The sequence below is a fragment of the Oryctolagus cuniculus genome, chromosome 7, assembly GCF_964237555.1.
Source record: "Oryctolagus cuniculus chromosome 7, mOryCun1.1, whole genome shotgun sequence".
Taxonomy (NCBI): domain Eukaryota; kingdom Metazoa; phylum Chordata; class Mammalia; order Lagomorpha; family Leporidae; genus Oryctolagus; species Oryctolagus cuniculus.
This window is the reverse complement of record NC_091438.1, coordinates 156193155-156219356: the sequence shown is the minus strand read 5'-3', so window position 1 is coordinate 156219356 and position 26202 is coordinate 156193155. Positions and strand designations below refer to the sequence as shown.

At 45.8% G+C, this 26202-nt stretch overlaps 1 protein-coding gene across 5 annotated transcripts in view; it reads left to right on the top strand.

Annotated features, from left to right (window-relative positions):
• Positions 1-26202, top strand: part of VPS13D (vacuolar protein sorting 13 homolog D) — a 276670-nt gene that overhangs the window by 80293 nt on the left and 170175 nt on the right. For 4 of the 5 annotated variants that reach the window (XM_008275374.4, XM_008275373.4, XM_070079265.1 and 1 more), the window contains 11 exons: positions 1455-1667; positions 5920-6182; positions 7713-7846; positions 11120-11275; positions 12394-12604; positions 13049-13123; positions 16809-17015; positions 19212-19301; positions 22321-22461; positions 23489-23611; positions 26093-26167. In XM_008275374.4, coding sequence (XP_008273596.3) covers positions 1455-1667; positions 5920-6182; positions 7713-7846; positions 11120-11275; positions 12394-12604; positions 13049-13123; positions 16809-17015; positions 19212-19301; positions 22321-22461; positions 23489-23611; positions 26093-26167 — 1688 coding nt within the window. The remainder of the gene's footprint in view (positions 1-1454; positions 1668-5919; positions 6183-7712; positions 7847-11119; positions 11276-12393; positions 12605-13048; positions 13124-16808; positions 17016-19211; positions 19302-22320; positions 22462-23488; positions 23612-26092; positions 26168-26202) is intronic. The other variant, XM_008275375.4, reaches the window with a different exon arrangement.

Sequence of the window (26202 nt, the reverse complement as noted above, 5' to 3'; positions counted from 1 at the left end):
AAGTACTTGGGTCATCTTCTACTGCTTTCCCAGGCCACAGTAGAGAGCTGGATTGGAAGATGAGCATCCGGGACTAGAACCGGCCCCCATATGGGATGCTGGTGCTATAGGCGGAGGATTAACCTACTGCGCCACAGCGCCGGCCCCTTTAGTCTTTCTTAATATGGAATAATTCTGGATGTACATTCTTACAATGAAACAGTAATTATGATTTGCTTATTGCAGCTGTCTCTTTTTTTTTAAAGATTTATTTTATTTTATTTGAAAGGCAGCATTAGGGGGAGAAAGAGAGAGAGAGAGGAAAGAGAGAGAGGGATATCTTCAATCTGCTGGCTTACTCCCGAAATGGCTACAGTGGCCAGAACTGGGCCAATCTGAAGCCAGGAGCCAGGAGCTTCGTCCAGGTCTCCCACATGGGTGCAGGAGCCTAAGTGCTTGGACCATCCTTTGCTGCTTTTCCCAGGCCATTAACAGGGAGATGGATTAGAAGTGGAGCAGCCGAGACTGGAACCTGCACCTATATGAGAAGATGGCATCACAGGTGGCAGCTTCAGCCTCTGTGCCCCAGCGCTGGCCCCAGCTGTCTCTAATCTTAAATGTATGCAGTTTTAAATTCATTTCTTGTTGGTGGATCAGTTGAATTGTTTCTCTGTGGAGAATATTATGTGTTCTCATTGTTTCTTGGGGGCTTCGTGGTCTTATATAGAAACTCAGGTAGACTCTAGAGAGAATCTCCAGGCAGGTGCAGTTCTGAAAGGATCCCTGGGGATATCACAAATGTGCAGACTTCTCAGACTTGGGAAGGGAGACTAGATGATGGTGAATTAAGAACCTAATAAATGTGTCATATGGCTGCCTCAAGTTCCTATGAAGATCAATCTCTATTGAATTGGAAAAGTAAGATCTAAGGTACCATGCCCCTGAATCCATTTTGAGGGGATCTGTAAACAAATTCAACACAAGATCTCAGAATGAAAGTTAATCTCCTGGGGCCGGCACCGTGGCTCACTGGGTTAATCCTCTGCCTGCGGTGCTGGCGTCCCATATGGGTACTGGGTTTTAGTCCCGGCTGCTCCTTTTCCAGTCCAGCTCTCTGCTGTGGCCCAGGAAGGCAGTGGAGGATGGCCCAAGTGCTTGGGCCCTGCACCCGCATGGGAGACCAGGAGGAAGCACCTGGCTCCTGGCTTCAGGTTGGTACAGCGCACCGGCTGTGGCAGCCATCTCGGGGGTGAACCAACGGAAGGAAGACCTTTCTCTCTGTCTCCTCTCTCACTGTCTAACTCTATCTGTCAAAAAAAAAAAAAAAAAAGAAAGAAAGAAAGAAAGAAATTTAATCTCCTTCATACAAGTTAATTATATTTGTGATCTATGTTTCTCCTGTAAACTTGAGCTTTCATGATTTTATGAAGTGGAAGAGTTATGTTTAACATCTTGATTTATTCTCTCCTTCTTAGATTTGACTTCAAGAAATGCAAACTGCTCTATGAGAGTTTTTCCAACCAAACTAAGTCTATCAACTTGGTTTCCCATTCCATGATGGCTTTTGATACCCGCTATGCTGGGCAAAAGACCAGCCCTGGCACAACAAATGTTTTCAACTGCATCTTTCAGCCTTCCAAGAACAGCAGCACTGCGCAAGGATCCATTCAGATTGAGCTGCACTTCAGGTAGTAGGGCCAGAACCTGACTTTGCCTTTCTTTATGGAGACATTTCCTTTTGTGGCCAGTGGGCCAAAGTGTATGTTGGCTTTAGAACATCAAAGGACCACAAAGTCACTAAAAAGTTAAATAGATACTGGCTCATTAGTGCAGTCTACTCTTATTAACATCTAATTCCTATAACTTTGCAGTTTCATTTATTGACCAAAAGGTGTCTCTGTTGCCTTTAAAACTAAAGGTTAGAATTGAACCAGATTCTTAAAGTCTACCTCACTATATAAGCTGTAGCCTATTCTAATTTGTAAAGTGATTTGGAAAAGGAAGACGTTATGTCTTTCAAGGTTCTTTATATATTTTAAACATGTTAAATGAGACAAGTAGCTGGTGGTTTAACAAGCAATATCAGTAAATATCAAGCAAACCCAAAAAGCAGTTATTTCCTCAGATGAACCAGATGTATGCAAGCCTCCTGTTCAAATAAAGATTTTGAAACAAGAGAACTTCAGAACACAACCACCTTGTCCTCTGACTGTAGTCAGCCTAGTGATCAGGAAAGCAGTGCTGCAGACTGTTACAAAGGACATGGGCTTTGACGTCAGAGAAAGATTTTTGGTCTACGCAAATAATGGGAAAGTGGTTTTGATTTGAATTACATCTGTTTTTCTACTCAAGTCTCATTGACTCACTTCTCTACGTACAAAGAATTTTTACCTTTTTGAAGTAGATTGTTTTTCCTTACGTGTGTTATGAGAAGAGCATTGTGCATGGAAAGAGTGAGTGTTTTGGAATCAGACAAACATGACCTCAACACCTTGAGTTTCCCACTGAGCTGAGTCTCAGGACAAATCGGTTAGCCTTTGAGCCTTAATTTCCTCTTCTATAAAATGATACCTACCTCCAGCATGGCTGTCATAGTTTACATATTTCTGGCGTGTTGCTTGGCAAAGATGGTAGCTATTACTATTACTGCTCATGCAGCTTTGCTCCAGTGAGATTTTATGACCAAATGAGCATGGACCTGAAACCTGAAAAATTAGTTCTGAGCTAAAGAAATCCTTCAAGGAAAATCCCAAAAGGACAACTCTGGAACTAATGTCAGTTCCATTCTTTTTAGTTCTTAATGTCGTGAGATATGTTATAAATATAAACCACTAAGTAAAAAAGGCTGGAAAAAACTTCATGGTTAGTCAAAAATAAGGATAAAATAATCAGGAGGATTATTGTGTATTTATATGTCTCTGAGTACCTGACATTTCAGCGTGCTGTTTAGTGTTCCTCAGGGTTTAGGATTTTTTTTAGGGGGTTGGGGAGGGGCTGATGAGGTCCTGGTCTCCCAGTATGCCTTTAGGAAGTCTAGGAAGGGAGACTTTTAGACTTTCGTGTGAACTTTTAACAGATTCAGTAGTAGGAATGCTAGTTGCCTCCTTTTGGGCTCTACCGTGAGTTGGGTGCTTTATCTACTTGTCATTTTAATCCTCATAAGTCTGCAAGGAGGGTGACTTCATCTTGACTTAATAGAGGCAGAGGTAGAAGCTTGGAGAGGGTTAAGTCAACTCTGGAAGGTCACGCAACTAGAAAGACCAGTAATCTGGATTTAGACCTTGGTCTCTGACGTCAAAGCCCATGTCCTTTGTAACAGTCTGCAGGCCACTGCTTTCCTGATCACTAGGCTGATTACAGTCAGAGGACAAGGTGGTTGTGTTCTGAAGTTCTCTTGTTTCAAAATCTTTATTTGAACAGGAGGCTTGCATACATCTGGCTCATCTGAGGAAATAACTGCTTTTTGGGTTTGCTTGATATTTACTGATATTGCTTGTTAAACCACCAGCTACTTGTCTCATTTAACATGTTTAAAATATATAAAGAGCCTTGAAATATATTTCTGTTTATGTTCCAAAGGTTTATAATTTCTTGGAGTCAAATAATAAAGTCTTACCTTGGCTCTCGCTAACAGAAATGCCATTGTTAGTGAGAGGAGTAAACTGTTCATGCTCTTGATTGGAACTTCTGAACACTTTCCGTGTCTCAAGAAGAATTACTCTTCTGTTGGGATTTTGCATGTCAAATATAAATCACTTCACAGTGTTTAAAGGCTTGACATATTTTCCAGAAAAGGGATCTGACACACTCTGACTTTCCAGTTAGTGCAGAGCTCTGACAATCTGTGTTCAAAATGGGGTGGAAAAATTTTACTGAGGGCAACATTTTTTCTGCATTACAAAAGGATAGAGTGTTTCTGTGAAAAATGCTACGTCTGTGAGAAGGAGACATGCAGCATGCTGCCCTTTTGCTGGAGGCAGTGAGCCAGGTTTGGGAGAAGTGGGGGACTTCGAGAAACCAGCCAAGCAGTACTTTCACATCAGCCTTCCCCGAATCAGAGCTCTTTCTAGGGCGTGGAGCCGTGTACATGTGGTACCTGGCCCCAGAGTGCATCCTCTGGGCCTGCAGAACCAAGTTTAACACAGAAGATGCTCTAGGAGTATTGCTAGCCCGTGCTTCTTCTGTCCTACACCTCTGCTCACTAGAGAGACTTGGAAAACACTTGGCTACTCCATGGATTCAGGCCAGGCCTGGAGTCTTTTTTTACCTCAGATAAGAAGTTTGGGGTAATGAGGTCTACAAAACTCCACCTCAGTTCTACATCTAGGCTGCTTGAGGGATAGATTCATGGTAAAGGCCACCTTCTTTGTCCTTTTCAGACAAAAAGATCTAAGCTCTTCCATTAGTTTCTGTTGGAGAAACCTTCTAGAATTAGTTTATAAACTTAGTGTTTATAAAGAAGTAATTTATCAAACACCTGCTCTGTGCTTGGAGCATTCTCTCTTAGGATTTTTTTTTAAGATTTTATTTTATTTATTTGACAGAGAAAAGGAGAGACAGAGAGAAAGGTCTGCCATCTGCTGGTTCACTCCCCAAATGGTCACAATAGCTGGAGCTTGGCCTGTCTGAAGCCAGGAGCCAGGAGCATCTTCTGGGTCTCCCATGTGGGTTCAAGTGCCCAAGAACTCAGGCCATCTTGTACTGCTTTCCCAGGCCATAGCAGAGAACTGGATCAGAAGAGGAGAAGCCCGGGCTAGAACTGGTGCCCATATGGGATGCTGGCACTGCAGGTGTGGTCTTTAGCCCACTAAGCCGCAGTGCCAGCCCCCTCTCTTAGGATATTAATATTCTTCATCTTGTAAGTGAGGAAGCAGGGGCCAGCATTATGGTGTAGTGGGTAAAGCTGCCATCTGCAGTGTTGGCATCCCATATGGGCACTGGTTCTAGTCCTGGTTGCTCCATTTCCCATCCAGCTCTCTGCTGTGGCCTGGGAAGGCAGTGGAAGATGGCCCAGGTGTTTGGGCCCCTGCACCCGCATGGGAGACACGGAAAAAACTCCTGGCTCCTGGCTTTGGGCCAGCTCAGCTTCAGCCATTGCAGCCATTTGGGGAGTGAGCCACAGTTGGAAGATCTCTCTCTCTCTCTCTCTCTCTCTCTCTCTGCCTCTGCCTCTGCTTCTCCCTCTCTCTGTCTTGTAACTCTGTGTTTCAAGTAGTTAAATAAATCTTGAAAATAAGTGAGGAAGCAGACTAAGAGGATATAGGTGACTTAACCAAGGTAACACAACCTGTAAGTGGCTGTATTTAAGTCTGGGCCTCTGACTCTACAGTCTGTTCACTTTCTACTACACCAGAATCTCTCAGCTTCAACACTATAGGCAAGTATCCCTTATGCACTTCAAATTGGAGATTTTTTTCAGAGTTTGGGATATTTGCATAGACTTTACTGATGACGCATCCGTAATCCAAAAACTGCAAAATCTGAAACTGTTTGGGTGTCGGATGGTGTGGATTTTAGACTTCAGATTAGGGATGCTCAGCCCGCCACTGTCGTGGGGCTGTGCCGTTTATGGTGGGATGGTTAGCCTCTGTTTACGGTGGGATGGCCTCTGCTAACTGCCAGCAGCAGCCCCCTCCATGTGATAATTAAAATGTCTCCAGATATTGCCTAGTGACTCCAGGAGAGCAGAATCACCCTGGCTGAGAACCGCTGAGCTCTCTGGATTGTTTTCTCATAGCAATTCCCTCTTGATTAGAAAAATATGATTACCCTTTGGGAAGCATATACTGAATATATTATTAAACCAGTGTGGAGAGTTTATTGGTAGTTGAAGCTGTCAGTTTAGAAAATACTGGATACCATCTGCCAAAAATGAGTAATACATTTGTAGATCATGAAAACATCATGTTTCTTTGTCCTGTTTTATCTTCTTTTTTGTAGATCTACCAAGGATTCCTCCTGTTTTACAGTAGTTCTCAACAATCTTCGTGTGTTCCTCATATTTGATTGGCTCCTGTTAGTCCATGATTTTCTCCACACTCCCAGTGATATTAAGAAACAGAATGTTACTCCTTCTCGCCACCGGCATTGTAGCAATGAATCTGCTGTAGTTCCCAAAACTGTGAAGAGTGGAGTAGTTACCAAGCGGTCATCCCTTCCTGTGTCCAGTGAAAGGCACCTGGAGGTCAAGGTTAATGTAACAGGTGAATATATGTAGGTACAATTCACTGGTTCTAAGTTTTGGTGTTAGGTTCAGGATCAGTCTTCCTGGAAGATTTCTCTATTACTTTTTATCTTTTCACATGAGCACGTATACATTTAGATCTTTCACAGGCCAAAAGAACTCAGGGTTTTGGCCTTGATTTTTAGGTGGAAGCTGCCTTGTCCCTCTCCTCTACCTGCCTCGTCCACATGCTTGGTTGAGCCCCTGCCTGGACACAGGTCTTTATTCCCAATGTGAAGTCTGGCATTGATTTTCTGATTGATCTTTAGGGCCCTGACAGATGGGTCTTAACTGAATCTAAGCAGATGTGGTATGTGCAAATCTCAGTTTTGAAGGTGAATCAGTGAGGAGATTGTTATTTTCTTTAGCAAGGGAATATTTCTCTTTACAGATGGACATACTATTGTTTTTGTTAACTAGTGAGCTCCTATAGTACAACTACATGTGTCTCTTTATTTATTGCTGTGTTTTCCCCTATGCATTTCTCAGTGGTTTTGATGAGACTTATTAGCACAGTATGTTTTATTTCACTTTTTTAAAAAGATTTATTTATTTATTTGAAAGAGTTGCACAGAGAGAGAAGGAGAGGTAGAGAGTTAGAGAGAGAGAGAGAGAGGTCTTCTATCCACTGGTTCATTCTCCAGATGGCTGCAACTGCTGGAGCTGCGCCGATCCGAAGCCAGGAGCCAGGAGCTTCTTCTGGGTCTCCCGTGTGGGTGCAGGGCCCAAGGACTTGGGCAATCTTCTGTGCATTTTAGACACAGTTAGAAATGCTTGCAGGCTGGCGCCCCGGCTCACTAGGCTAATCCTCCCGCCTGTGGCGCCGGCACACCGGGTTCTAGTCCTGGTCGGGGCGCCGGATTCTGTCCCGGTTGCCCCTCTTCCAGGCCAGCTCTCTGCTGTGGCCCAGGAGTGCAGTGGAGGATGGCCCAGGTGCTTGGGCCCTGCACCCCATGGGAGACCAGGAGAAGCACCTGGCTCCTGCCATCGGATCAGCGCGGTGCGCCAGCCGCAGCGGCCATTGCGGGGTGAACCAACAGAAAAAGGAAGACCTTTCTCTCTGTCTCTCTCTCTTTCACTGTCCACTCTGCCTGTCAAAATAAAATAAAAATAAAATAAAAATAAAATAAAGAAATGCTTGCTTTATAGATGATTTCTACTTTATGAAAGCATCGTGTACAGCAGAGTGAGCTTGCCGTGTGTGAGTACGTGCAGGAGCTGCCTGCTGGCTGCAGAATCTCGACTTGGACTGACGGACGTTCTCTGTAACAACTTGAGCAGCTGCACAGGTGCAGTCAGTGCCTTATGCTGCCTGACCAGCTGTGGTATCTGAGTCCACTTCCTGGGGCTTTGAACTACGGTCTTACTTGGAGAAAGGATGATTTCTTGGGCTTCTGAGTGTCTGTTAGGCCTTCTAGGAAGACTGGGTGCAATTTTTCTCTCCAGCTTAAAAATAGATGCTGCAGAGAGAAACCTAACTTTGGGTTGATTGGTGTTGTTTGCATTCCAGGCACAGAGTTTGTGGTCATTGAAGATGTGTCCTGCTTCGATACCAATGCCATCATTCTGAAAGGCACCACGGTGCTGACCTATAAGCCACGGTTTGTTGATCGCCCCTTTTCAGGAAGTTTGTTTGGCATCGAGGTAAGAGTTCTGTGAGTTGATCACAGCACCACGTGTTTGGCTCAAAGAAAAGCATCTGGACGAGAATTTTACCACACAGACTTTCTCGTGAGGGGAAGGAGTTCACGGGGTTGCAGGGCTGTTGCCTTTTTCTCCTGTCCATTTTCTTCTGAAATTATTTAATTGTTCTAATGTGTGAATTCAGTCCTCCAGTGTTAGTCTATAAACCTGTGGGGGAACTTTACCTCTTACACACTCTGTTCTCTTCTTGTCCCTGTGCCGCTTAGGCCCCGTGCTGGGGCTTCTGGTTCCACAGGACTAGTTCACGGCAGGTGTGCAGAGGTGAGGCAGTGGGCCCTCTCCCTGTATCCCGTTCCCCATGTTGAGGACCATCCTAGCTCTCTGGGTAATGGAAATCTGTTTCTAGAAGGTGTTAAGGATTTCATGTGTTGTCTAACATTTAGGACTGTCTGACCTGCAAAAGGGCAGCTCTAGAGAGTCATGTATATCCCAAGAGGGCATCTCCAATGGTGCTGCTCTGGGCTCGGCCTTTGTAGTTGGAAATTTCATCAACAATATTAAGCAAAGCCTGCTGTCTCTTTCTATGCCATAATTGTGGAGATAGAGGGAAAATGGGGCAGATTCTTGTTTGCATCAGATGTTCTTAATTGACTGATCTCCGCTGACTTTCCTCTTGTTATAATGTGAGAATATTTGGTCAGGGTTCCTTTCCCTTTACAATTGAACTTTTTATGCCCTCTTCTTTCCAGAGGTGATATTAGGGGTTGCATGAAGGAAACTTAATTTCACCATCAGCGGTATTTTTTTGAGGGGGGCACATGTCAAATATAACTGAATAAAACCTGTAGAGATTTCACATTTCACTTTTTAGAAAAACCACATTTATTTATTTATTTGAAAGGCAGAGTTAGAGAGGAGGGGAATGAAGAGGGAGAGAGATCTTCCATTCACTTCCATTTGGGTCTCCCACGTGGGCCCTCTGGCCCGAGAACTTGAGCTGCCATCCGCTGCCTTCCCAGGCACTCGTATAGGGGGCCGGCACCGCAGGCTGCAGCTGTGCCCACTGCCCTGCACTGCTGGCCTCCACAGTTCACTTCTTGGCCACTTGTTTCTCTCATACAAAGAGGGGAAGGATTTGCCAGTGTGATGTGAGTCGGTCATGAACTGGAGTTCAGCCTGCTTTCCAGACCACCACTGTACCACCTTCGCTTGGGAAATCTTTGTGACTGATGAATGGACTGTCAGGTACAACTGGGTTTTGTGTAGCAGAAGTCCTTGAAGGAAAATGAAACGTCTGCTCCGGAGTCTCAGCAAAGCTGCATGTGAAGTGTTTGAGATTCTCGGAAGCTCCTCTCAGTGTTCTTCAGGTAGCGCGGCTGACGGCTGACGCTTAGTGTTAACACCTCCTTGTCACGTCCCTGCGGGGAGAATAGATAAAGTATAATGAGTTAATGTTGACTATGGCAGAGGCCCTTGGAGTCACGTATGTTTCAGTTGTTAGGAAATGCCCTAAAAGGGGAAGGGAAAGGGACAAAAGGGCCTGAAAAGAATGCTATCTCCTTTTCTCTGTATTCTTTTTTAATGTTTTTAAAGATTTATTTATTTGAAAGACAGACTTGCAGAGGCAGAGAGAGAGGTCTTGCATCTGCTGGTTCACTCCCCAGATGACTGCAATGGCCAGAGCTGGGCCGATCCGAAGCCAGGAGCCAGGAGCTTCCTTCGGGTCTTCCACATGAGTGTGGAGGCCTAAGAACCTGGGCCTTCCTCTACTGCCTTCCCAGGCCACAGCAGAGAACTGGATTGGAAATGGAGCAGCTGGGACTCGAACCCGTGGCATATGGGATACTGGCACTGCAGGCAGCTGCTTTACCTGCTACACCACAGCGCCAGCCCCTCTCTGTATTCTTTTTTTTAAATTTAATTTAATTTTTTATTTATTTATTTTTTTGACAGGCAGAGTGGACAGTGAGAGATAGAGAGAGACAGAGGGAAAGGTCTTCCTTTTGTCATTGGTTCACCCTCCAATGGCCGCCACGGCTGGCCTCCAATGACCGCACCACGCTGATCAGAAGCCAGGAGCCAGGTGCTTCTCCTGGTCTCCCATGGGGTGCAGGGCCCAAGCACTTGGGCCATCCTCCACTGCCTTCCCGGGCCACAACAGAGAGAGCTGGCCTGGAAGAGGGGCAACCGGGACAGAATCCGGCGCCCCGACCGGGACTAGAACCCGGGTGCCGGCTCTGCAGGCGGGAGGATTAGCCTAGTGAGCCGCGGCGCCGGCCTCTGTATTCTTTTATGCATACAAAATAATTTGGTTCTAGAATGGAAGTCCTCCCTCCTTTTCACGCCCCACAAATTTTTTTAGCATTTTATTATAGACTATTTTGAACATCTAGGTACCTATCACCCAGCTTCAATAATTCATGTATTTATTTTCAATTAAGGGAAGAGGAAATTCCCTGTCCTACACATAGATAATTTCTATTGACATTTTGATGTTTGTTTTCTTAATAAAGAAAGTCATTAAGAAATAGTATGTGGATTGGGCTGTATTTTCACATTATCTGTGTTGTAACTATCTTCTTTCATGTCGTATGATCTTTGTAACTGTCATGTTTAAATGGCTAAAATGTTCCTTTGAATAGACATGAATTCCTTTTTTGTGCTTCATTTTTTTTAATTAAATATTTTTTAGTTATTTTATTGAGTTATTTTAAGAGTGAGAAAGAGAGAGATCTCCCATTTTCTGGTTCATCCCCTAAATGCGTGTAGCAGCTCAGACTGGGCCAGGCTTAGTTCAGGATCCAGGAGCTCCCCATGAGAGGCAGGGATCCAGGTGCTTGAGTCGTCCTCACCTGCTGCCTCTCAGGCTGTGTGTTGTTAGAGGACACTGGGATTGGGAGTGGAGCCAGCGCTGCAGCCTGCGTAGTCCCGGGTGGAACGCGAGGGTCCCATGCAGCGTCTCCGCTGCTGTGTCAAAACCCACATCCTCTTAATTTTTCTTTTTAATTATTAGTCATGGTTCAGTGAAATTTTCTGTATTTTGCAGTATTTTCTTAGGCTAGTTTCTAAAGAGAAGTAGGATTTTCGGGTGGAAGGGTGTGGGATCTTTAAGCCTCTCCAGATGAATTGTTGGGCTGTTTTTTTCTCAGGGTGTACCCCTGTGCGAGCTCTTGTACTGGCTATGGTCTTGTGATGACACAGGGCTGACTGCTTCTGAGGTGGTTTCTTTTTGGGCTGACGTTAATCCCTGCCACACTGCATCTCATTCTCTAGGTATTTTCATGCCGACTTGGGAACGAGCATGATACAGCTCTTTCAATTGTTGATCCAGTACAAATTCAGGTGGAGCTGGTGGGGAATTCTTCTTATCAGAACAGCTCAGGACTGATGGATGCGTTCAACAGTGAAGATTTCCCACCTGTCTTGGAGGTAACGACGGAATCTCAAACACTTTCCCCTGCAGGCTTCCCTTGCACTGAGCTGGCGGCATTTTAGTTACTGCAGCAATGCCAAAGAGATCAGTATTGTCTCTGTGCTAGGAGGTCTTGCGGTTTTGGGGAGGATGCACGACCTTCTAATGGTCTGGTATCACACTGAAGTTCTGTAAAAGTTTACAGGAAGCAGAACTCAAAGTTTGCAGGGATATTTATTGTGAATGAGCTCAAGGTTGGGTGAGTTTGGGAGGAAGGGCGGCATGTGAGTTGGCAGAGTGGAAGCGGAAGAGCGTTTCACGTTACAAAGCAAAGTCCATGTGGAAACAGGCGGTTTGACCAGGCCGGAGAGTGGTGCAGGCGGGTAGGGAGGATCAGAGGGTGAAGCCAAGCAGGGGAAGGCTAACTTGGTGTTTCACTGCTTTGGTGGAAGGGGAGTAGTCGGTTTGAACCATGCAAGACTGAAAAGGGCCTGTGAAAGCCATCTGCCTTTCAGTCTTAGTGGTACCTCCTGGGCAGACGGAAAGTGAATGGCTGGAGCACCGCAGCCAGGCACTCAGTCACAGGGCTGGCGAGAGGTCGGGTGCATGCCTCCACCAGTGCGGCCTTGCTCACCCCTGAGGGGCACTGGGTCTCAGAAGACACTCTTGCTTTGGGTCACCGTTGACTCAGTCAAAGTTGTGTTCGAATAAAGGAGAGAGTTTGTTCCTTGGTTGGTTGATTTTAGATTTAAAAAATTAAATATAGCCATTCAAAATAGGTTACAGTGTGTTGCTGCTATACGGTCTTGTTTCTCCCAAGCCATCCTTTGATCCTTCTGTTAATGATTAATATGCTTGCATGAAGATCGTCCTGCTGACATACTAAGTGCTGTAGCCGTTAGCGTAGCTTCGTATTTTTATTTACTGCAGTTGTGTGACCATTTGCCCTCAGAGCTGAGATGGCATACTTTATGGTCACTAGTGCTTAATTTCAAGATCTTTGCAGTCGTCTAAACGAGAAATTTGATTTAGTATCTGTTGAACTTTTAACACCTGAAATAGGAAGTATATCTGTTAAAGTGTTTGAGCAAAGCCAAATGCATTTAAAAATTTGCTACCTTTTACATTTTGTTAGATTCAATTACAAGCCCTGGATATCAGACTCTCCTATAATGATGTTCAGCTGTTTCTTGCCATTGCGAAATCCATCCCAGAGCAAGCTAATGCTGCAGTACCAGACTCAGTGGCCTTGGAATCAGACTGTGTTAGCAGTTACCTCCCAGGGGCATCTCGAGTTGGAGAAGAAATCAGAGAGGGGACAAGACATAGCTTAGATCCTGTCTTGGGTAAGTGTTTGACAATAAAACACACTCAGTCTTCCATTATAATAACCATCCCTCTTTTTAACATTAAAATTTTCCTTTTGCACAGTTGTTCAGAATCTAATTGTATGCTGTTAAGTATACTTGTAAGTCATACGTATGACTTTTTTTTTTAAATTTAAAAACAAACGAAGCACCCTAAATGAACTGCTCTAGCCTATGCTATTTTTCCTTTCAGTTTCTTTCAGAACTTCCATAGTTATGTGGATAATACTAAGAGTTTTAAGCTTTGAAAAATAGTCAATATAGGGAAAAGACTTAAAATTTTAGGGTACTCTTGATAGAAGCCTCCAATTACGAGCTCACTTTTACATACAGAAATGAAGTATTTTAGTTGCCAGTTTCTGAATTTCTTTTCTTTATTCTTAAGTTAGTCTGTGGATTAATTTCCATAAAATTACTTCCTAGAGTTACAGCTGGCTAGACTGCAGGAGCTGGGATTCAGCATGGAGGACTGTCGCAAAGCTCTGTTGGTGTGTCAAGGTAATTTGAACGAGGGTTCCGTGATCTAGTGTTTATTTTCAGACTGTGCGTCCTTTCCCTCTGCTCCCGGACTCCCGCAAGGTGAATCGGACTGCTGGTGCATATTTAGAAGGCCCTTCGCGTGTCATAGTGGGGCTGCTGATCACCCTTCGTGCACGTACTCAGCCCTGTATGCCTGTCTCTGGGCTTTCCTGTTGCATCTTCACAGCCCATGGAGGTAGGGAAACTTACTCAGTTAGGTTGGGGAAGCCTGTGTGAAGTCCGCTATTAGTGAGGGCTTGAAGGCAGGTCTTCCTGACTCTAAGCCTGTGTTCTTTCTCCTGTGTCGCAGTGCCTTCCTACTTCCCCATGGACCCCATTTCTCTTAAGTAGAAGCGCATCAAGGCTGTGTTCCTTACACTTCTGTGCACCTCTCCCTTTCTGTGTCTCTGTGTGCTGTGCGTAGCCACACATTTATGTGCACATACATATTTTATATATTGGTAGATTGTATTGCAAATGCAGTATCACAGGCTTTCAAGTAATATTTGATTGAATTATTTTGTTACAGTTACTTAGTGTTCTATCAGCATGTCCCTATATCATTAAAATTATTTATAAACTGATTTTTTTACATTAACTCTAAGGACATATTCTTTTTATTTATTTTCTATTTTTTTTAAAGATTTTTTTGTTTATTTGAAAGTCAGAGTTACACAGAGAGAGGAGAGGCAGAGAGAGAGAGAGAGAGAGAGAGATAGACAGACAGAGGTCTTCCATATGATGGTTCACTCCCCAATTGGCTGCAATGGATGGAACTGCACTGATCCGAAGCCAGGAGCCAGGACCATCTTCCAGGTCTCCCATGAGGGTGCAGGGGCCCAAGGACTTGGGCCATCTTGTACTGCTTTCCCAGGCCATAGTAGAGAGCTGGATCAGAAGTGGAGAAGCCGGATCTTGAACCAGTGCCCATATAGGGTGTCGGCTCTTCAGGCCAGGGCGTTAACGCAGTGTGCCACAGTGCCAGCCCTAGGACATATTCTAATTTAACTGTCTTTTACTTGTTTTTCTTTAAAAATTTTATTTATTTGAGAGGTAGAGTTAGAGACAGAGGAGGGAGAGATAGAAAGATCTTACATCCACTTGTTTACTCCCCAAATGGTTGCCACGCCGCAGCAGGGCTGATCGGAAGCCAGGAGCCAGAAGCGTCTTCTGGGTCTCTCACGCTGGTGCATGGTCCAAACACTTGGGCCATCTGCTGATGCTTTCCTAGGCCATATCAGAGAGCTGGATCGGAAGAGGAGCAGCTGGGACACGAATAGGCACCCATAAGGGATGCCAGCGCCACAAGTGGAGGCTTAGCCTACTACTGCACATGGCCAGCTCCGCTTTTGTTTCGCAGTATTATACACGATTCAGTAGTAAGCATGTCTTTGATGTGAACTTTTTTCTTTTTTTATTTTTATTTTTATTTTTTTTATTTTTTATTATTTTTTTTTTTTTTTATTATTTTTTTGACAGGCAGAGTGGACAGTGAGAGAGAGAGAGACAGAGAGAAAGGTCTTCCTTTGCCGTTGGTTCACCCTCCAATGGCTGCCGCGGCCGGCGCGCTGCGGCCGGCGCACCGCGCTGATCCGATGGCAGGAGCCAGGAGCCAGGTGCTTTTCCTGGTCTCCCATGGGATGCAGGGCCCAAGCACTTGGGCCATCCTCCACTGCACTCCCTGGCCACAGCAGAGCGCTGGCCTGGAAGAGGGGCAACCGGGACAGAATCCGGCACCCCGACCGGGACTAGAACCCGGTGTGCCGGCGCCGCAAGGTGGAGGATTAGCCTAGTGAGCCGCGGCACCGGCCATGTGAACTTTTTTCTATCTTTTAAATATTTCCCTGGTAGAGAGACCTAATTTTATAGATACTAGAACAAAGGGTATAGATATATTTTTCATGCCATTGACTGGACTCGACAAGGCTTCTTTTTTTAAAAAAAAAAAAAAAAAAACACTTTGCCCAATGTACCTCTTTATTTATATGTGCATTAAAAGGAATCCAAAGTCTGAAACACTTTTGGTCCCAAGCATTTCAGGTAAGGGATACTCAACCTGTACCTCTTAATTAACTTTACTTTTCCCTCTTTCTATATTTTAACAATCAAAGCACATTTAAAAATTTTTTACTGGGGCAGGCGCTGTGGCACATTAGGCTAAGCCTCTGCCTGTGGCACCAGCAGCCCATTTGGGCTCCAGTTTATGCACCAGCTACTCTTCCAGTTTTCTGCTTATGACCCAAGGAAAGCAGCGTAGAATGGCCCAAATGCTTGGGCCCCTGTACCCACGTGGGAGACCCTGAAGAAGCTCCTGGCTCCTGGCTTTGGATTGGCCTAGCTCTGGATGTTGTGGCCATTTGGGGAATGAACCAGTGGATGGGAGATCTTTCTCTCTACCTCTCAAATAAATAAATAAAATTAAAATTTTTTTTTCTAAGAACCTTTGGGTTTCTTTGTTTTATTTCTATAGTAATTAAAGCTTACTTTTGGCTGGCACCATGGCTCAATAGGCTAATCCTCCACCTGTGGTGCTGGCACACCGGATTCTGTCCCGGTTGCCCCTCTTCCAGGCCAGCTCTCTGCTGTGGCCCGGGAGTGCAGTGGAGGATGGCCCAGGTGCTTGGGCCCTGCACCCCATGGGAGACCAGGAGGAAGCACCTGGCTCCTGCCTTCGGATCAGCGTGGTGCACCGGCCACAGTGGCCATTGTGGGGTGAACCAATGGAAAAAGGAAGACCTTTCTCTCTGTCTCTCTCACTGTCCACTCTGCCTGTCAAAAACTAAAAAAAAAAAAAAAAAATAAAAATAAAAAAAAGCTCACTTCTATCAATAATAGAGATGGTAATAGAGCCAGATTCTTGCCGAGCCTTTTGCACACGCCCGCCTCTGCTCCAGGAGGCCACACGTGCGGTGCGTTTCCTCCCCTGTCAGCCTCTCTGTGGGCACTGTGGGTGCAGAAACAGAAGTGGCTTCCCTGGAGCAGCAGCTAGTACCTGCAGAGCCGGGCGGGAGCACGTGTCCTTAGCTGCTTCCACTGCTGTGTGAGTGTTCTCTGGTAATTCACAAGTGTCGCTTTGCTTTTCTTGCCCTTTATTTGGGAGGGGGAGACTCCAGCAATCTGGTTGTATTTAAGCAGCTGTTATGTAGCAGTTGTCTGTTACACACATGCAGTTCCTCTGCTCTCCGTTCTTAAGGAATTTGTGATTGGTTGAGAAGACAGATTATAACAAAGTAAGAAATTTGAAAACAATTAAGCAGCGCATCTGTATATGCAAAACTGGGTAGTGAAGATTAAATGCGGAAGTACCAAGTGGCCTCTAGAATTGGGACCCTCTCCTTCCCGCAGCAGATGGTCTTGTAGGGCAAGCGTGGCTTCCTGTGGGCCGTCTGAGCCAGATCCTGACAGGTGTTGGTGAACTTGAATGGAAGGTGCACAACAAAGAAGGCTGCTGTCTGCTGCCCTAAAAGCAGGACTCCTGTTGTCACGTAGGATTTTTTCACCTTTTTTTTTTTTAAAGACTTAAGAATACCTCTGTAATCAAGGATTTCTTGGGCTTCCCAGGAGGTCCCTATAAAACTTGGTTTTTCCATTTCCTCTATGAATTGCCAGGCTAGCTGTGGAAGCTAATGGAAACTGACCGCATTTTAATTTTTTTTTTTTTAAGGCCAGTTGAAAAAAGCAGCAAGTTGGTTGTTTAAGAATGCAGAGCCTCTGAAGTCTCTCTCCCTGGCCTCTGATGGCCGCGATGGCCTGGGTGCTGTGGCAGCCCCCCGACTCTCTGGAGTGGAAATCAAAGCCGAGAGCGTGTGCATCTGCTTTATCGACGACTGCATGGACTGCGACGTGCCTCTCGCCGAGCTCACGTTCTCCCGTGAGTGCTGCCCTGTCTTCAGATGCATCCACTGACTGCGGAGTTACTTGGGCTTTTTTTTAAATGTTATTATTCATGCTGTCTTCTTAGTGGTATGGGTGTAATTTAGATAATGCTTTTCCATATGCTTTTTATTATGTGTGTGTGTGTGTGTGTGTGCATTTTAAGATTTATGTATTTGTTTGAAAGGCAGAGTTAGAGAGAGAGCAAGAGATCGAGTTCTTCCATCTGCTGGTTTACTCCCCAGATGGCTACAATGGCCCACATTGGGCCTGGCTGAAGCCAGGAGCCAGGAGTTTCATCTGAGTTTCCTGCGAGGGTGCAGGGGCACAAGTACTTGGGGCATCTTCTGCTGCTTTCCCAGGTCATTAGCAGGGAGCTGGATTGAAAATGGAGCTGCTGGGACTCAAACTGGCACTCACTGGAAACTGGTGCTCTCGGAGGTGGGTTAACCCACAGTAGCACAGCCCTGGCTATGTGTATTTTAAAGATACTTTTACTTATTTGCCATATGCGGCCTTCAGCATATAGCTGAATAATAGAAACTGTCATTGATAAAATTTCTATTATAGTAGCAGCTGTAGCTAAGTAATTCTTGATCTCTCCATTTTGCTTGTCTTTTTATGTATCTGAAGATGATAGTGAATGCCATTACTAAAGGCATTTTAAAGGAAAGCTTGATGGGGCTGGCGCTGTGGCACAGTGGATTAAGCTGCTGCCTGAAGCACAGGCATTCCATATGGGCATGGGTTCAAGTCCCGGCTGCTCCACTTCTGACCCAGCTCCCTGCTACTGTTTCTGGGAAGGCAGCAGAGGATGGCCCAGGTGCTTGGGCCCCTGCACTCATGTGGGAGATCCAAAAGAAGCCCTTGACTCCTGGCTTCAACCTGGCCCGGCCCAAGCACCTGGGCCGTCCTCCACTGCCTTCCCAGGCCATTGCAGAGCGCTGGATTGGAAGAGGGGCAGCTGGAACTAGAACCAGCACCTCAGGCGATGGGTTAACCTACTGCCCCACAGAGCCAGCCCCTGTAACTCTCTTTAAAATAAAAACAAAACTCAGAAAATGATGTTTTTACCCTTTTTAGCTCTTGAAAATTAAAAAAGAAGCCAAGAACCTTGTTGGAAAGCTCACCTTTGAGCCTCTCCCTAGGACCATGTCGGAGGTGAAAGCCTCTTCGTGTGGGAGCTGTTCTCTAAGTGGAGGGGTCCAGGTCAGGACTGCTTAGTCCTGCGGGGCGTCACTGCCCGTGCTCTGGGAACGGGGCTCCCTCCCACGTCCACCTTTGCTTTCCGTTCAGCCAGCTTCTTTTTCCCTTCCAGTTGATTGTATGGCTTTGACTTGACTTCTGTACGCTGTAATACTTCTTTTCCCTGTGCTTCCAGACACTGCCAGGACTGCCTGATTACAAGTAACCACTGGGGCGGGGGCTGCAGCTCACTAGGCTAATCCTCCACCTTGCGGCGCCGCCACACCGGGTTCTAGTCCCGGTTGGGGTGCCGGATTCTGTCCCGGTTGCCCCTCTTCCAGGCCAGCGCTCTGCTGTGGCCCGGGAGTGCAGTGGAGGATGGCCCAAGTGCTTGGGCCCTGCACCCCATGGGAGACCAGGAGAAGCACCTGGCTCCTGCCTTCGGATCAGCGCGATGTGCCAGCTGCAGCGTGCCAGCCGCGGTGGCCATTGGAGGGTGAACCAGCGGCAAAAGGAAGACCTTTCTGTCTCTCTCTCTCACCGTCCACTCTGCCTTTCAAAAAAAAGTAACCACTGGGGATTCTGTTTTCATGAATATCTTTTCTGTAGAGGCTAATTAGATGATTACTTATTTTTCTGTGGTAATCCTAAAATTTTGAGCTAGTATTTTTCAGGACATAACTGCTCTTATCACCATGTGTTCTTTTCATGTATATATGTAGATATCTTTTTACTTTCCCAGTGGCTTTGATACATGTGAGTGGCAGAGCTGGGAGACACAATATTTAAGGAAGTGCCAAAAAACTCAACAATCAAGATAAATAGTACTTAATGCACTATTTTTAAAAATGCAAATTGATACAGGCATAAATGACTAAAAATCACAGTTGTGTGTGCTTGCCCGTGAGACCTGCAGTGCTGGTGGAGCTGGCGTGTCCCCAGTGTCGCTGTCTGCAGACAGGACTCCCGCTCCTGCCCCCTGCAGCCGTGGGCTCTGCTTTCCTTTCAGGTCTGAATTTTCTGCAGCACATGAGGAGCAGCTTCGAGGGCTACGCCCACTTCACTCTCTCTGGAGATTACTATAACCGCGCTCTGTCAGGTCAGTAGAAAGCATGTATTATCGTGGGATTTAAAAAATAAATTTAAACGTGTGCCTTGGGCCCATTGTTACATACATTTGACATGAAGGAATGGAGGGTAGAGGCAGGACAGCAAAGATTAAAAGCAAGTGACTGCAGAAGCACAGAAGATACGGTTTTTTGTTTTTCTAAAATGTCTCTGATAGGTTACAAGTGAGTTATTTAAAAAGGAGTTTTCTTGGCCGGCGCCGCGGCTCACTAGGCTAATCCTCCGCCTAGCGGCGCCGCCACACCGGGTTCTAGTCCCGGTTGCCCCTCTTCCAGGCCAGCTCTCTGCTGTGGTCAGGGAGTGCAGTGGAGGATGGCCCAGGTGCTTGGGCCCTGCACCCCATGGGAGACCAGGAAAAGCACCTGGCTCCTGGCTCCTGCCATCGGATCAGCGCGGTGCACCGGCCGCAGCGCGCCGGCCGCGGCGGCCATTGGAGGGTGAACCAACGGCAAAGGAAGACCTTTCTCTTTGTCTCTCTCTCTCACTGTCCACTCTGCCTGTCAAAAAAAAAAAAATAAAATAAAAAAAAAAAAATAAAATAAAAAGGAGTCTTCGTGGTTACTTCTTTCTCATCCTGGAGTTTGACTCATTCCAGAACATGACGTTGCTCAGTAGAGAAGCATCACTGGGCCCTCATGATAGCCAGATTTCAAGGGGAGCTCTAAGCCCATCAACATTTTTAACCTTGAGTCTCTTCACTCCCGCGGCCTTGTTTGTCTCATTAGCAGTGTGCGGAGTCAGTGATAACCTACTCCCTAAGAAAATGCAGTTGATCAGACAAGTGTGTTTTGGAAGCTGTTAGATCCAGATAACACTTCCAGGCGTTTTCAGGTTCTGTATGCAGTCATGGGCAGGACCGGGATGAGGGCCTGTACGGGTTGGAATCCAGAAGGCGTCCTGTATTAGGGCCTTGTGATTTGAGCTGTGAACTTCTTTGCCTTAAGAGAGATGAAAGAAATTCCCATCAGGATTCCTAGTAGGTGTGGACAGAAGCAGCAGAGTAATGTTGTGCAGTCGGAGGTGTAAACCGATGATTGATTTTTCCCTTTGATGTCAATGAAAAATTCAGCCTCCGTTGGTTATGCTGCTGCTGATTGTTGTAGGGACCTATCACATTCAATTTTAAGGTAGTTAACATCTCCCTCTGTTCTGGATTCACTTAAAGGTAACACTCTGATTTCCTATTGTTCAAAATATGTAACTTTAGAGTAATGATCCAAGTCTTCCTAGATGAGAGAAACTCATGCAGGGCATATGGTAGTTATTTTTCTGAGAACGATTTATTTTCCTAGACAAAATATTGCTTACTTTTAAAGTTGTATGAAGACATTCTGGTTACTAAGTGGCAAATGCAGGGAAATTAATGGAGCTACTCTGCACGACATACTATATTGGAGTTTTGTTGGTAAATTTCCTGCTCTGTGGCTGATTGAGTTAGTGTATTTAACACTGGAAAAGGACTGGTCTTCAAAAATGAATCTTTCAAATCACACTGAGATGGGCTTTCACACCCAACAGATAGGTCAGGTTTAATTTTGCCCCTAGTAAGTATTGGTGAAGATCCGATCCATGGTTCCTCCTGTTAGAATTGTGAGTTTTTATAGCTACGTTGGAAAACAATTTGGCAAGACTGAGTAAAACTGAATACAAGCCTACTCAGCCTCGCTATATTCTGCCTCCAGGCCTCCAGGTCTATACCTGGGAGGCGCTCTTAGCTGTTTCTACTAGAATAAGTGTAAAGACTGCTGGTGTTCTTAACAGCAATAAAACTAAAATCTGATTATCTTTCAGACGTAGAATGGATAAATATATGCAATAGTGGGTTATTGCTCAGTGATGAAAATGAATGTGTCACAGCTGTGTGCATCAAATATACAACAGTATGCTCAGAGAGGTGTTGTTGAGCAAAAATAGAAACCTAAGGAATAAGTACAGTGACTTCTGGGAAGATCATAAGCAGGAAAAAACGAATCAGTATGTTCTTAGGAATCGCATACATGTGTGGTAGAATTATGAAGAAGAACAATACACATAATTCAAATTTCAAGTTCTAATAGGAGAGGGTTGAGAGGAAGAAAGGGATGAGATTAGGGAGTGGCACTTGGGGAATTAAGATGAATAGTTGGTACATGAGTATTTGCTATGTATTCTTTTTTTTTCTTTAAAGATTTATTTATTTATTTAAATTCAGAGTTACACAGAGAGGAGAGGCAGAGAGAGAGGTCTTCCATCCACTGGTTCACTCCCCAGTTGGCTGCAACGGCCGGAGCTGAGCCGATCCGAAGCCAGGAGCCAGGAGCTTCTTCCGGGTCTCCCACATGGGTGCAGGGGCCCAAGAACTTAGGCCATCTGTACTGCTTTCCCAGGCCATAGCAGAGAACTGGATTGGAAGTGGAGCAGCCAGGACTTGAACTGGCGCCCATATGGGATGCCTGCACTGCAAGCGGTGGCTTTACCTGCCATGCCACAGTGCTGGCCCCAACAATGTATTATTCGTTAAACTGTGCCTGTGTGTTTTTATATGCCTCATATGTATGACAATGTTTTAAGGGAAAAAATGTGAAAATGTTAAGTTCTTGGGCCTGCAGATAGACCTGTTTATCAGTTAATGGACATTCATGTAACCAACAAAGTTACATTTAATAGTTGTTTAAGCTGCTGTTGTTTCTTCAACCCGAGTTGAGACTCCCTTTTCCACCTGAGTGGCTTAGCAATGAGTCCTGTGTGCCCTTTAGTGGGAGAGGGCACAGTACTCCCTGTCCTCCTTCCTGCCGTCTAGGGAAGACCACGGAACGGACACCTGTGCACTCTTCCTCGTACAGCCCCTGGACAGTGCAGGCATCTGCTAACGGTGGCGCTTCTGTGCTAAAAGTGAACTGCAGTTACGAAGCTGTGAAACTCTCCTTTGTCCTTGCTGAGCATTTGTGAAAGGTGTCCCTGTCGGCTCCTGATGCCCGCTGAGCAGGTGTCCTGTTTCCTTTGTGCTCTAGGCTGGGAGCCCTTCATTGAGCCGTGGCCGTGCTCTGTGTCCTGGCAGCAACAGGCAGCCAGTCGTCTGCACCCTCCTCGCCTGAAGCTGGAGGCGAAGGCCAGACCCCGTCTGGATATCAATATCACTTCCGTGCTGATCGGTGAGTGCAAACTTGGTCCCTTGTTGGAGGGAACGTCCTAGTATGTGAGAGTCCTAAAAGCCTCTCACACCTATGTGAGCATGGCGTGGTCCTATGTGAGCCCATGTCAGGCTTCGTGTATTCACCTCGGCTGTTGTCCTGTTAGACCTGAACCTGGCCTTGTGATTCTTCTCAGCCTATTTCTGCAGCCTGTCACCCAAATGGGAGACTCAAATGGCGTTCCTGGGTTCTGCCTTCACTCTGGTGTAGCCCTGACCGTTGTGGGCATTTAGGGAGTGAACCAGCCCAGTACACAACAGCCCAGGGCTGAAGCCCAGAGCTGGGAACCTAGTCCAGGTTTTCCAGTCATTTGCACCATCATTGCTGCCTCCCAGGCTCTGCATAGCAGGAAGTGTAGTCAGGAGCCAGAACTGGGAATCGAACCCATGTAGGTGTCTTAACAGGAGTCTTAAACGCCCCGTAGCCTCCCTGCTGGTCTGTCTGCCAGCCTCTCCTTTGGCGTGGCATGCTGTGCTCTTTGCAGGCCCAGTCTTTCCTTTTTCAGACTTCTTGCTAAGGCCCTACCCCAATATGGTCTGCTAAAGCCAAATCAGAGTATTCATTGTTCCCGAGGTGTGCGCGTACTTTGATGTTTCACAGTCGTTGCATATGCTGTTGCTTCTCCCTGGATGTTATTCTTCGAGATCCAGAGCAGAGGTCCCCACCTCTGATTTCCCTGGACCTTCGTGTACACTACCCCACTTCTGCCGTACAGAAAAAAGCTCCTCTTCTTTGTCCCCATAGAATTGTGTTTCTCTTAGCTTTAGACCTTTCACATTGCAGGGCTGTGGCCATGGTTGCTGTGTTCCTATTACTCTCTTGCGACGGAGTGTGAAGTTTCCGGCCTGGTCTTCTCAGAATCTGGCAGAGGCCTGCGTGACAGGGAGGCAGCCATCAGTGAACACTTGCTTTTCTGACCTGAAGTTATTTGACCTGAACCCTCAATCTTTTCTACTTGTCTTTTTAATATCTTGGGGATTCTTTCTAGATCAGTATGTAAGTACCAAGGAATCCTGGATGGCAGATTACTGTAAAGAGGACAAAGAAGTAGAGGCAACCGAATCAGAAGACTGGATGGGCTCATCGGTGGATCCACCATGCTTTGGACAAAGTAAGGTCTTTTCTACAAATGTCTAACCGAGTCACTGCTGACCTGCAGAGCAAGGCTTCTCTGAGAAATTAAAATGAACCAAAATTCTTCATGGAAGAACAGATTGGAAATTCTGAATAGCTTCTGTGGGTTCTGTTTTAGTCTTTGAGAGAGAGTTTTCTGGCATGGACTACTGAGTTTTGAATGTGGCTCTAATTCTGCTTTTGATAGGGAGAAAGGATGTATGGGACATATGTCCTGAATTCCAGTAACCTGTGCATGACTGGTGTACTTGAGAATGCATTGGGATCAGTAGTTGTTTGGTTTGTGTTTTATCTGGCAAAACATTGGTTTTCCAGTCAATTATACTTTTTGACCACTTTTAAAAACTTTTTTATATATTTGTTTTCACTTTATTTGAAAAGCAGAGAGTTGGGGGCATTGGAAGGAGACAGGCAGAGATAGGTCTTCTGTCCTCTCTCTTCTGTCCTCCACATGCCTGCAACAACTAGCACTGAGCCGGCTGAGTCAGGAACTCCATCCCGGTCTCCCACTTGGGCGGGGACCAAGTGCCTCCGCCATTACTGCTGCCTTCTGGGCTGTGCATCAGCAAGCAACTGGGGTGGAAGTGGAAGAGCCGGGACTGGAACAGGCACTCTGATATGGGATGCAGCATGGCTGTTTTGCCAAACATACATCTTTGACCAGATTTAAAAAACAAAACAAACCAGATAAGTAGGATTTATTTGCTTTTAAGATTTATTTTATTTTATTTATTTTTACTTGAAAGGCAAAGAGTTTTCTTCCCTTATTTCCAGCCTCATCTTGGAGGTTTGTTTTCCTCCGAGCCGGGAGATTGTGCTGACAACTGCATGGTCTTCCTGTCCCACAGCCACTGTCCCCCAGCGCAGCCCTACCTTTTCAGTGTGGCTTCTTGGGGCGCCTGGGCTGAAGTTCACATAGCTCGTGAATACTTTGGTATTCCATCTGGTCTGTGCACAGGTCATGGGAAGACGGTTTCCGCGTGTATGTAGCATCTGTATGGGCCCACCTCTCCTCAGGGTGTGTCTGCCTTGGGCCCGCGGAAGAAAGGAGAGACCAGCTATGCTGGTTCTCTGCCCCGGGCTGCTGCTTTGGAGTCCCAAGGCCAGGGCCACTCAGTGCTCATCAACTTCTCTTCCGGCTCCTCCTCCAACCTACCCAGTGTGTCTCAGCAAATGTAACATGGTCTGTCAGAAGACTGATTAAACTCTGTAATAAGGAACGTATGCAGTGGTAATCCAGGGGAGCCGAAATCCGGCCTGCGCTGTGCAAACACAAGGAAGGGCCAAGCTTCGGGATTCTGAGGAAAACCTTCCTTGTCCCCTGCTTTTCTTTCTGTCCCTTTAAAAACTTTCTCCTCTCTTTTCTCTAGTTAGTAAGCTGTTTTATTTATATTAAATGCCAGGGCTAAGTTAAACCTTGTTTTATTTAGTTAGAGATTTTTATGGTTACTTCTGGGGGAATAAGCAGACATAACCGAATATACGTCAATTTCCGAGCATCTTTTCTCGTTGGAAATTCCCGAGTGACAGTGCGGCTGATGCCAGGCTGTGTCCTGTAGACCTGCTCAGCTGATGGCGGGGCCTTTGTTGTGAGAGTCAGGAGGTTTCAACCTTGTTGAACTCATAACTTTGATGTCTTATTCAAGAATATTTAGTCATATTCCCTCAAAAGTTATGCTTTTTTATCAGACCAGTCTTAAAATGAGCCCTTGGAATAGCCCCTACTCAGCCTGAGAGGACTTGGGGCTTCTCACTGTTTCTTCTGCGGGGGAGAGGGTATGGCCTCATCCTGACGTAACTCTGGGCCTCTTCAGGAAGGGCCTGAGATTCTGCACATGACCTGGGTGTGTGGCACTTCACTGAATCCATTTTATATTCCAAGGATGTTTGAATGCACATGAAAATGTATAGTATAAATAGCCTTAAAATTTCCATACTTAATTTAGAATTTAAACAGTACTATGAGATAACTCCTTAGTAGAGGTTGTTTAGATTTGGAACCCAGCATGGCTTTTCCCCTGAATTTTGAGACCCACCGTGACCGCATGCTGCTGCTCCTGTGTTCCAGTTTGATTGGAGCAGCTGCCGCTAAAATCGGTACTGATTGGTTTCTGCTGAGTTTTCTGTGCCATTTAAAATCATAACGTGCTTCAAATAAAAATCCCCAAAGGCTTATCATTTTGTTCCAGGAAACATTCAATACAGTTTTTTCTCCTAATTCAGGGAGAAAGAAAAGGAGTGTGTTGCCTTGACACCAGCCCTGCAATAAAAACTCACGTAGCCAATACTGTGTTCCTTTGTCAAGTACAGTCCTAGTCCCAGTCATCGGTGAAAGGCAGGATCCTGTGACTGCATGATGCTTGCTGTTCTTGTAACATTCTCTGTGCTTATTGTTTGCAGGGGAGTCTTCTTGGCTGTATTTACCTTACCCTCTAACTTCGTCTCTCCTGTCTACCAGGCCTCCCCCTTGTCTACCTTAGAACTAGGAGTACAGCCAGTCTGACTAACCTAGAGCACCAGATCTATGCTAGAGGTACAGTACAGCCAAGCGAGGGCTTGCTTATCTTC